This window comes from Bombina bombina, chromosome 1, assembly GCF_027579735.1.
Source record: "Bombina bombina isolate aBomBom1 chromosome 1, aBomBom1.pri, whole genome shotgun sequence".
Classification (NCBI taxonomy): domain Eukaryota; kingdom Metazoa; phylum Chordata; class Amphibia; order Anura; family Bombinatoridae; genus Bombina; species Bombina bombina.
Window position 1 is genome coordinate 846,062,790 of NC_069499.1, and position 12,958 is coordinate 846,075,747.

General features: G+C 36.1%; 1 protein-coding gene across 1 annotated transcript in view; it reads left to right on the top strand.

The window, feature by feature from the left end:
* Positions 1–2,384: 2,384 nt before the first annotated feature.
* Positions 2,385–12,958, top strand: part of LOC128646053 (NAD(P)H dehydrogenase [quinone] 1-like) — a 57,319-nt gene continuing 46,745 nt past the window's right edge. Inside the window, exons 1-2 of the mRNA XM_053699471.1 lie at positions 2,385–2,533; positions 11,703–11,867. Coding sequence (XP_053555446.1) covers positions 2,527–2,533; positions 11,703–11,867 — 172 coding nt within the window. The 5' untranslated portion in view covers positions 2,385–2,526. The remainder of the gene's footprint in view (positions 2,534–11,702; positions 11,868–12,958) is intronic.

Consider the following 12,958-nt stretch of genomic DNA (forward strand, 5'->3'; position numbering starts at 1 on the left):
CTAGATAGGCTTAGTAGCTGCTGATTGGTGGCTGCACATAGATGCCTCATGTGATTGTTCCCCCATGTGCATTGCTATTTATTTAGCAAAGAATATCTAAAGAATGAAGCAAATTATGTAATAGAAGTAAATTGGAATGTTGTTTAAAGGGATAGGAAAGTCAAAATTAAACGTGCATGATTCAGACAGATCAGGTCATTTAAAGACACTTTTAAATTCACTTCTATTTTCAAATGTGCTTCGTTCTCTTAGTATCCCTTGTTAAAAAATGAATATGCACATATCATACACTAGTGAGAGCTGCTGCTTATTGGTGCCTGCACACATTTGTCTCTTGAGATTGGCTAAATAGATATTTTCAGCTTCCTGTCAGTAGTGCAATGCTGCTCCTTCAGCAATGGATAATAAGAGAATGAAGAAAATTTGATAATAGAATTAAATTGGAAAGTTGTTTGAAATTGTATGTTCTAACTGAATCATAAAAGAAAATTTTGTGGTTATTATTCTTTAAAATTGTATTCTCTATCCGACTCATGAACGAAAATGTTTGGGTTTAATGTCCCTTTAAGGGCCTGATCTGCCATTAAGATGCAGGTGAGTGGTCAGTCATCCTGGTTTGTCAAGTAATGTAACTTCAAATGTCTTTTGTTTAACATTCCATGTGTTGCATATTGTTCTGCTCAAAACAGAGACAATTGCACCAAACACACAAGGGTGGAGATAAATGACCAAGGGCTGTCTAAGAATTATGTAACTAGAAATACTAAAACTGTCAGTCCGTCCTGTGTGCCCAAAACATAACAACAGATCTACCTTGCTCTACAACATGTTAGTGTGATCTAGTAATAATGTGGGCTAGATTACGAGTGGTGCGCTAACTGTAGCGCAAGTGAGGTATGTTTTTTTTTTAGGCTCCATAGAGCGTCTTCAGCCTCTCTCGCCTCACCAGTCCTTACGTTATTAAATAGTATTTATAGTGAGGGTAGAGAGGCTGAATGTTTTCATGGCATCCTTTGTTGAAAAGCATATGTACATTTACTCAGTAGCAGCAACACTAGATAGTAATTGGTGGCTACTTACATTTGTCTCTTGTCGTTGGCTCACCATAATGTGACCAGCTAGCTCCCAGTGGTGCATTGCTGCTCTGGAGCTTACTTTAACTATGGGTTTTATCCCTTTTACAGAGGTTAAACACATAGACAAAAATAGTACAATAATAATATGCTCTAACGTATTTTATAGCCCTTTAATGATGCTCATTGGCTGATATGCAGAACTCCCACTGCATTATTGGTAAACAGTGACACACCTCACAAGCATAAGAACAAAAATAAGAGAAGATGGGGCCTAAACTGTTATATTCTGCTGTTTGCTTGGCGACTGGGAAACCAATGGTACATTAAACACCTTTCGTTTTGTTTTTGTTTTTTGTATGAAAATTTTTCTTGTTCCATGTGTCTTAGAGAGGCCAAAAAGAAAATTCTCTAAGATACATTTTCAAAACGTTGCAAGTTACTTACACTGGCTAATTTGTTTCTCTCTTATTAAAGTGATAGTTAATCCTAGTGTTTGTGAAACGCTAGGATTTACCAGTGGAACAAATTAAGGGGATTTTCAGTCATGAAGTATAAAATACTTCATGCAGAAAATTCCTTTATTTGTCTGTAGCGTTCATCGCACTGAGCTCCTCAGGCAGCCCACGGCAGAACGCTATTTTGCTGTAAGGTGACGTTTCCACCTCTTAGTCAATAGCCGTGCGGGCTAGCTGGCGCCATACCGGATAGCTAGCATGCTATTGGCTAAGATCACCTCATAGCAATTTAATTTGCAGCATTTTTAAAACCTAAGTTAAAGAAATTACTGAATGGCCTCTCTAGGGAGTGTGTGCCAAAGCAGAAGTTTACACAAAAGCAAGAGGCGTTCAATGTCTATTTTAAGTAGCAAGAATGCACAACATTATGCAACAATAGGTGAACATAGAAACAATGGCGGAATATAATAAAATATAACCCACAAGAACACTTTTAGCCACTATAATATTACTCAGATTTGTCGCAGAAAACAAAAGTGAATAAACACAATTTAGTGTAGTTCTGGTATATTACAAATAGTAATGCAGTAACTATTGTAAACCACATAATATATAATACGATATAAGGTTTTTTTGCTCTTAGTAATGTTTGCTAACGCTAGATAAGGACCAGCTAAAACAAATGGTCTATTTCCTGACAAAAGGCTGCATTCTCCCAGTATAGAATCTGATGGATGTTTTTCTATACCTAGTGCTATACAGGGAGTGTTTCCTTATCCGTCTTGTCAAACCTGACCCTCCCTCACTTTTACCTGTGTCATGGTGACAAAATAGTTCTATAGGTTTAACTGAATGGGCTGGACGTAGACTATATATAAGCAAGCACTGTTATGACTTTATGATTTTTAGTTTTGTTAGAGGGGGGAAAAAAAGACCTCTCACTAAATAAAGGACAAGGATTTCCATCTGTGCTAGAAATATCTGCATCTTGAACCATGACTGGTAAGTGAGCAACACCATGGATTTGTCCTTTATTCATTCTAATGCCAAGTTAGTTTTACATTATTTGGAATGCTAATATTAAAGCCTGACTCTGTATAGGAGCAGGACAACCTTTATGGCTTTGTACTGCATCTACATAACTCAGCCATTTTATTATTTGTATTATTAGTAGTTGTATTTTTATTATTATTTTAATTATTATTTTTCCTTTTTTACCAAGTTTACATGTTTTACGCTATAACTAACATATTATTTTATAAATATATTCATCTTTGATAGTGTATTATAGACCTGTATTTTACACATTTATTACATTTTATTTAGCACAATTTTAACTAATATTGTACTGTATCGCAATATGCTTCTACCACAATTTGTGGTTAAAGATGATTTACTAATCTATGAAAATAATTATTAAACTACTTTGTATGAATTTTAATGTCATTTGGTACAAGATTTGTATCAATGAACCTATTTCACCCTCTTATTAAAGTGATAGTAAATCCTAGTGTTTGTGAAACGCTAGGATTTACCAGTGGAACAAATGAAGGTGATTTTTAGTCATGAAGTATAAAATACTTAACGCTGAAAATTCCTTTATTTGTCTGTAGCGTTCACCCCACTGAGCTCCTCAGGCAGCCCACAGCAGAACGCTATTTTGCTCTGAGGTGACATTTCCAATAGCCGTGCGGGCCAGGTGGAGACATACCGGATAGCTAGCACGCTATTGGCTAAGATCACCTCACAGCAAAATAGCGTTCTGCCGTGGGCTGTCTGAGGCGCTCACCGCAGCAAACGCTGTAGACAAAGAAAGGAACTTTCAGCATGAAGTATTTAATACTGTATGACTAGGGTTGCCAGGTGTCCAGTATTGAACCGGATAGTCCAGTATTTTAGCAGGCTGTCCAGTAAAATCTGTACAAAAATACTGGACACTTAAAGACCCCTGTCAGCTAAATATAAAGGGCCTTCTTGGCCTTTATGCATTATAAATATGACTTAAAAAGAAGTTACACTGTCATTTTCTATTATATGTGTTACAGGCAACTATGGGGGTGTTCAATCATTGCTGGGTGCGTACCTCTAGCAGCGAAGGGGGTCACATCACTGCTCTGTACATGTGTTACTGGCAACCAAGGGGTTAAAATGACTGCTTAGTTGTGAAAAATATATGTGGTGGAATCAAGTGTGGGGCCTAAGGTTGAGCTTTTGTGGAGACATTGTGTGAACCCAGCTACGTCTCGTATCCAATCTCCTATAGGTTGTCCGGTATTTTTATGAAGCACAGCTGGCAACCCTTTTCATGACTGAAAGTCCCCTTTATTTTTTCCACTGGTAAATCCTATCATTTCACAAATGCTAGGATTTATTATCACTTTAAGAAATACAAACATGCAAAAAAATAGAAGAGGTTAACAGGTTCAAAGTGAAGATAAATCAGTAATTCAAACTGTTTTTTAAAGGGCGGTTAATTTGCCTATCCTTTACTAACATGCAGTCTTCACTTAAAGGGACACTGAACCCAATTTTTTTCTTTAGTGATTCAGATAGAGCATGAAATTTCTTTCATGTAATTAGCAAGAGTCCATGAGCTAGTGACGTATGGGATATACATTCCTACCAGGAGGGGCAAAGTTTCCCAAACCTTAAAATGCCTATAAATACACCCCTCACCACACCCACAATTCAGTTTTACAAACTTTGCCTCCCATGGAGGTGGTGAAGTAAGTTTGTGCTAGATTTCTACGTTGATATGCGATTCGCAGCAGGCTGAAGCCCGGTTTTCCTCTCAGAGTGCAGTGAATGTCAGAGGGATGTGAAGAGAGTATTGCCTATTTGAATACCATGGTCTTCCTCTAGGGGATCTATTTCATAGGTTCTCTGTTATCGGTCGTAGAGATTTCTTCTCCTACCTCCCTTTTCAGATCGACGATATACTCTTATATACCATTACCTCTACTGATTCTCGTTTCAATACTGGTTTGGCTATCTACTTTATGTAGATGAGTGTCTTTGGGTAAGTAAGTCTTATCTTTTATTTATGACACACTCAGCTATGGTTTGGCACTTTATATGTAAAGTTCTAAATATATGTTTTATACTTATATTTGCCATGATTCAGGTCAATCAGTTTATTTTCCTTCTTTCAGACTGTCAGTTTCATTTTTTTTGGGAAAATGCATATGAATTAAAAATATTTTTTTTACCTAAATTTTCAATTGACTTTTTTCCTTTAAATTGCGGGCTGTTAGGCTCGCAGGTGCAAAAAATGCTAGAATTTATTGCGTCATTTTTGGCGCGAGACTTTTTTGGCGAGAGATTGACGTTTGACGTCAATGACGTCATTTCCGGCGTCGTAGTTGACGCCGGAAGTTTTCACGTAGTTGCGTCATTTTTGGCTCTCGTGTTTGTTGCAGACGTTTTTGGCGCCAAAAAATATGTGGGCGTCATTCTTGGCGCCAGATTTTTAACATTATTTAAGTCTCATTTTTTAGTTGCTTCTGGTTTCTAGAGGCCTGTTCTGTTTGCATTTTTTTCCCATTCCTGAAACTGTCATTTAAGGAATTTGATAATTTTGCTTTATATGTTGTTTTTTCTATTACATATTGCAAGATATTCCAAAAACTGTTCCTGTATCAGAAAATACTGAGGGATTCCTGATGACTGATATCAGTCCTACCAAAGCTAAGTTCATTTATTTTAATGTTATGAATGTTTATCTTTAGCTATGGTTTGTAATAAGTTATTATGATAAACTTTTACATGCAGAGTCCATTAGTATTTATGCTTTATATATTGCTATTCTTTTTACATCTAATGTACAAGATATATTTAGGAATTTATAAGAATATTTTTCTGATTCTATTCTAAAGGCTTTGTCTGCCATCCCGCCTTCTAATAAAATTTTTAGGTCTTTTTTAAACTTCTCATTTAGTTGATGAAGTTTCAAATGACCAACAACATACTGAATTATCCTTCTCTGATGGTGTTTTTTCTCATTCAGAATATTCTTCATCAGATATGGACACTAACAAATCTACTTTTTTATTTTTAAATAGAGTACATTAGTTCTTTGTTGAAAAGGTGTTGATTATTTTGGATATTTAAGTAACTAGTTATTTTGATTAAGACTAGCTAACATTTAAATTCTGCTTATTAACCTTCTGTGGTTTCTTCAGAGGTTTTCTCAAGTTCCTGATACTAGGGAATGGAATAGGCCGGGAATTTCTTTTATTCCTTCTTTAAGGATTTTAAATTGTATCCTTTGCCGGCAGTTAGTTTTAAGTTTTGAGGAAAGATCCCCCAAGTTAATGGGGCTATCTTTACTCTTGCTTAACATACTACTATTCCTATAGCAAATAGTATTTTTTTTTTTTTTCCTTCAGATGGGAAACTTGTATTTTATTTAAGGAAAATTATTTATTTTCAGGTACTTTTTTTAGACTTATAATTTATTTGGCTGATGTTGCAACTGCTTCAACTTTCTGGTTGGATACTTTATCACATGACTAAGGGGTATTGACCCCGAAACGTTGTGTCTTTTTTTGTCTGATCCTGTATCCATAAAAGACTTGGATTAAATGAGAAATATTTCCTCTCTTCCTTTTTTTGTACTATGACATTGGAGTGTGGCAGTCACTCTGAGGAAATATTCTCACCACTTTGAGGACTTGTGCTTTGTGCTGGACTCTACTCTTTATTGCTATGGATACTTTAGTGCAACAAGTATCGGATTATCATTTGTTTAGCATTGTTAAGTTGATCAACATGCTAATAATTTCATTTGTGTCTGCATTTTTTTGATATTTCGCAAATGAGGTTTAATCTATGTCTTTAGCTATTTTAGCTAGAAGAACTTTGTGACTTCAATCTTGGAATGCTAATTTGATTTCTAAAGTCCACATTTCTTTTTTTCCAAGGTAATCAATTATTTGGTTCACAATTGGATTCAATTCTTATACTGTTACTCTGGGCTTCAAGATTGAGTTCTAAGACTAAATCTTAAACTTATATTAGTTTTTGTTCTTACTAAGGAACGGAATCCTAATTCTTCCCCAAGTAACATGTTTATAATTGGAAATTTTCTTCATTCAATTTAAGCCATTTAAAATATCAAAGTCAGCTCCCCAAATTTGCATGTAGGTGCGGTTCTTATTCCAGCTTAGCTGGTAAGGGGCAGGTTAAGACTTTTTTAAAAATTGTTTGGTTCAATTCGGTCCAAACTTCTTAGATTTGGGTACAGAATAGGATTCAGAGTAAAACCGCCTGTGAGAAGTATTTTTTTCTCTAACATATTCCAGCTATTCCAGTAAGGCTCACACTTTCCTGAAGTGTGTTTCAGACCTGTATGTATTGGGTACTTGTGAAGCGCGGCTGGTCACCCATTGGGGCTCAAGGCGCTGCTCAGACCTGGAGTTTTTGGGGTATTTATACCAGTTCCATTTTAGGAACAGGGTTTGGGGGTTTTATTCAAAACTATTCATTGTCCCAAAGATAGAAAATCTTTTTGAATTGTCATAAGTGTACCATCTTTTAGAATGGTGTTTATTTGGTCTATTCTGCCTTTTGGTCAGTAAGGGTATTATTTGTTTTCAATAGATACAATAGATGCATATCTTCATTTTCTGTTTTCATTCAGATTATTTTCATTTTCTGAGATTCTCTTTTTTTGACAAGCATTACCAATTTGTTGCTTTTCCTTCTGGTCTAGCAACAGCTCTAAGAATCTTTTCAAGGTTCTCAGTGTTTCCTTATTTGGACGGTCTTGTGGTACTGGCTCAGTCTTTTCGTTCTGTGGAATCTCATACGATTCAACTTTTGTTGTTTCTTCAAGACATGGTTAGAGGATCTTTTTATCAAAAGCTCTTTGATTCCTCAGACAAGGGTCACCTTTTTTAGGTTTCCAGATAGATTGTGTCAATGTCTTTTGTCTCTAACAGACAAGTGACAATTTTATTGGGTCCGTTTGTCGGAACCTTCAGTCTCTATTATTTCCTTCAGTTGCTATATGCATGGAAGTTTTAGGTCTCATGGCTGCAGCATTGGATTCGATTCCCTTTGCTCATTTTCATAGGAAACCTTTCCAGTTTTTTATGCTGAATTAATAGTGCAGGGATTCTAGGATATCACTTTTTATATCTTTGAATCCCAATGTTCAACTATCTTTGACTTGGTGGTTAGATCACCATCATATAGTTTAACGGGTCTCCTTCGGTTCATTCAACCTGGACCATGATCACTACAGACGAGAGTCTTTTAGGTTGGGCAGGCTGTCTGGGGATCTCTGTCAGCACAAGGGTTTGGAAATCTCAGGAGGCGAGATTACCATTCAATATTTGGAACTCCGTGCATTTCTCAGAGTTCTTCAGTTTTGGCTTCTTTTGAGAAAGAGACGTTGATTGTTTTTTCAGACAGACAATGTCACAAACTGTGGCGTATGTCAATCATCAGGGTGGGACTCTCAGTCCTTAGCTGTGAAAGAAGTATCTCGGATACTTGCTTGAGCTAAATCCAGCTCTTGTCTAATTTCTGCGGTCCATTTCCCAGGTATAGACAATTGGAAGCGGATTATCTCTGTCAAATCAAGCTTTACATCCAGGGAGAATGGTCTCTTTACCCAGATGTGTTTTTTCAAATTGTTCAGATGTGAGGGCTTCCAGAAATAGATCTGATTGGCATCTCATCTAAACAAGGAACTTCCCAGGGGGCCTATTCAGGTCAGGAATCCTCAGGCGGAAGCAGTGTATGCACTTGACACTTCCTTGGGAGTTATCAATCTACCTATATTTTTTCGCTCTGGTTCTTCTTTTTAGAGTGATTTTTCAAAATCATCAGGGAGCAATCTTTTGTGTTGCTGGTGGCTCCAGCACGGTCACCCAGGGTTTTGGTATATGGTTCTTGTTGGATGTCCAGTTGCCAATCTTGGTCACTTCCATAAGGCCAGACCTTATATCTTAACATTCGTTTATTCCATCAGAACTCAAATTATTAATTTGATGGTATGGAAATTTAACGCTTAGTACTTAGTCATAGAAGTTTCTTCTGACTCAGTGATTAATACTATGTTGCAGCTCGTTAATCTGTGTCTAGTAAGATTTATAATCGAGTTTGGAAGATTTACATGTCATGCATGCTCTTCTCATAAATTCTCTTGGCATTCTTTTAGAATTCCTAGGATTTTATAGTTTCTTCAGGATGGTTTGGATAAGGGTTTGTCTGCAAGTTCTTTGAAGGACAAATCTCTGCTTTTTCTGTGCTGTTTTCACAGAAAAAAATTGCTATCTTTCTGTTATTCATTGTTTTGTTCAGGCTTTGGTTCCTATCAAGCCTGTCATTAAGCCAATTTTTCCTCCTTGGAGTCTTAATTTGGTTCTGAGGGCTTTACAGGCTCTTCCGTTTGAGCATGTGCTTTCTTTGGACATTAAAATTACTTTCATGGAAAGTATTGTTCCTTTTAGACATCTCTTCAGATAGAACAGTTTTTGAATTATCCGCTCTTTCTTGTGAGTCTCCTTTTTCTGATTTTTCATCAGGATAAGGTGGTTTTGCTGTCTTCTTTTCAATTTTTACCTAAAGTTGTGAATTCTAACAACATTAGTAGAGGAATTATTGTCCCTTTCTTGTGTCCTAATCCTAAGAATTCTTTGGAAAGATTCTTACATTCTTTGGATGTGGTAAGAGTTTTGAAATATTATGTTGAAGCTACTCAGATTTCAGAAAGGACTTCTAGTCTATTTGTTATCTTTTCTGTTTTAGGAAAGGTCAGAAGGCTTCTGCCATTCTTTGGCATCTTGGTTAAAGCTTTTGATTCATCATGCTTATTTGGAGTCGGGTTAATCCCTGCCTCAGAGGATTACGGCTCATTCTACTAGGTCATTTTCTACTTCCTGGGCTTTTAAGAATGAAGCTTCTGTTGATCAGATTTGCAAAGCAACGACTTGGTCTTCTTTGCATACTTTTACTAAATTCTACCATTTTGATGTTTTCTCTTCTTCAGAAGCAGTTTTTGGTAGAATAGTACTTCAGGCAGCTGTTTCAGTTTGATTCTTCTGCTTATAATTTCAGTTTTTTTCATTATAAAAATTGAAACTTTTGATTTGGGTTGTGGATTAATTTTTCAGCGGAATTGGCTGTCTTTATTTTATCCCTCCCTCTCTAGTGACTCTTGCGTGGAAGTTCCACATCTTGGGTATCTGCTATCCCATACGTCACTAGCTCATGGACTCTTGCTAATTACATGAAAGAAAACATAATTATGTAAGAACTTACCTGATAAATTCATTTCTTTCATATTAGCAAGAGTCCATGAGGCCCACCCTTTTTTGTGGTGGTTATGATTTTTTGGTATAAAGCACAATTATTCCAATTCCTTATTTGTGATGCTTTCTCTCCTTTCTTATCACCCCACTTCTTGGCTATTCGTTAAACTGAATTGTGGGTGTGGTGAGGGGTGTATTTATAGGCATTTTAAGGTTTGGGAAACTTTCCCCTCCTGGTAGGAATGTATATCCCATACGTCACTAGCTCATGGACTCTTGCTAATATGAAAGAAATGAATTTATCAGGTAAGTTCTTACATAAATTATGTTTTTAAGCAACTTTCTAATTTACACCTAGTATCAATTTTTCTTTGTTCTCTTGCTATCTTTACTTGAAAAAGAAGACATCTAAGCTTTTTTGTGGGTTCAGAACTCTGGACAGCACTTTTTATTGGTGGATGAATTTATTCACCAATCAGCAAGAACAACCCTGGTTTTTCACCAACAATGGGCCGGCATCTAAACTTACATTCTTGCATTTCAAATAAAGATACTAAGAGAAAGAAGAAAATTTGATAATAGGAGTAAATTAGAAAGTTGCTTAAAATGTCGTGCTCTATCTGAATCACGAAAGAAAACATTTGGGTTCAGTGTCCCTTTAAGTTTATGCTATTTTATGAATATTTTCTTCTTAAAATATTTTTAATTATGGGGTTGATTACAACCCTTTAGAAATCTTTGTATAATGCTTTTTCTACAAATGTTACCATTAGAGTCTGTGAGGATTTGTGTAGCTAAATCATTTGATAAGCTAAAGAACTGTGATCAACCCCTATAATTTAAATTACATAGATTCCTGTAGGCATATATCATATTTAGTTTGTGTTTAATGAGAATATTAAATGATCTTTCTTTAAATACTGGCTCTAATCTCAGGCTAGATTTTTTGTTTGTGGGGGCAGTGGTTAAATTCTTTGAGGTAGTTTGGCAGCAGGCCCCAGCATCACATCAGGGTTCTTCACGTCTGATTTCTTTTACAGTTTTGGTGGCAGGTTAGTGACACTCTGATAACAGATCAATCAGATTTCCCTTATGGTCTAGTAGTGGGACAGATGGTCCTACCAGACTCATACAACCTGCTGTGTAATGGCCTGTCTCCAGGGACTTTACGCTCCTAGGAATTCCCAATCTGAGCTGTATCAGTCTTAACTGCATCATGTATGGCATCAGAATTATAAATGCAGTAGCATTTGCTCTTATTTTCCTCTGTCTTGCTAAATAGGTATTTGATGGATAGAGGGACAGTTATAGCAAGCCAATGAGCATATCTTAGTTATGTTATTAAAGGGACAGTCTACACTAAAATTGTTATTGTTTAAAAACATAGATAACTCCTTTACTACCCATTCCCCAGTTTTGCACAACCTACATTGATATATTAATATACTTTATAGCATTTAAACCTCTACATTTCTACCTGTTTCTAAGCCACTACAGTCAGTCTTAGCTTTTCACAACAGGAGACTGCTAGTTCATGTGGGCCATATAGATAACCTTGTGCTCACGCCCGGGGAGGTATTTAAGAGTTAGCACAACACAGTACTAAATGCAAGTTAATAGATAATAAATAAATAAAAGGTCATGTGATCAGGGGGCTGTCAGAATATATTTAGATACAAGGTAATCACAGAGGTAAAAAGTATATTATTTTAACTGTGTTGGTGATGCAAAACTGGGGGATTATCTATCTTTTAAAACAATAAAAATTCTATTGTAGACTGTCCCTTTAAGGAGGTAACAGTTTATTTGCAAGAAATTTAAGTGGAGAGGGATTTCCCAGATTGCTCTTTTCCTAGGCAAAAACTAGATATGCCAGTGTGCTAATCGTTTTTCGCTTTTTCCTTTTCCAGTAAGAAAAGCACTGATAGTTTTAGCACATCCAGAGAATTCTTCATTTAATCATGCCATGAAAGACGCAGCGGTTGACGCTCTGAAAAGAAACGGATGGGATGTCACTGTATCAGATCTTTACGCCATGAAGTTTAATCCCGTCTTGTCACGTGATGATATTACTGGTAACTAAGAATCTTGCATGTCATGTATATATATTAAAATAATGTAATATATGCAAAAAATAAAAATAATATAATAAGAGATCAGAAAATGTCCCAAAATGTATGAGAAATAAAATCAGTGAGATTCAGTCCATACCACAGGAGTTTACTTCCTAAAATAGTCACAACCATAGTTTAGGTAGTTTAGGTCAATGGTTGCAAAACTTTTTCAGACTGGCACACTTGGCTATGCAAATTTATGCTGCAGCACGTGTTCTTAAAAGGATACTAAACCCAAATGTTTTCTTTCATGATTCATATAGAGCATGTCTTTTTAAGCAGCTTTCTAATTTACTCATATTATCAATTTTTCTCTATTCTCTTGGTATCTTTATTTGAAAAGCAGGAATGTAAGCTTAGGAGCCGGCCCAATTTTGGTTCAGCACCTGGGTAGCGCTTGCTGATTGATGGCTTCATTTAGGTTTAGTATCCCTTTAATATTGGAACTCTTGTGTAACAACATTGAGTAAACTCAAATTCTATTACTATATTTTTATAGTAAGACGTGACAAAAACTAAAGCTTAGTGTTAAGATATCTTTTTAGCTTACTTTGGGGGGGGTGGGGGGCCTCCCCCATGGGGGAATGAATCATATTAATCATATATGATTTTAGATCATGCTCTCAAGCCGAACGACAATAACTATCACGTTAACCCAAACAGCCCGTTGTACTTAATGATATACTCATTGTCATATACTGATGGTCAATTGGTGGCACTGGCACTTTAGCATTTGAAGCACTCTAAATCAATGTTACACTAATAATATTGGGCTGGCAAATGTTTTTAAACAAATATAATTGTATAAATTGGCAAAATAGGCACTGTACTTTGGATGAAAATATTTTTTACTATCACAATTTGGTGGCACACCTCTGGCTCTCTTGTGCTGCAGTTAGGGTTGCCATATTGCTGCTTTAAGGAGAACAAAAAAATACATATGTCAGGGTCTGTTTAAAGAAATGTTTGAATATTATTCCATTAACAGAACCCTTATATATGTATTTTTTCATATGTGTCTCTCCTTACAGCGACAATATGGCAACCCTAGC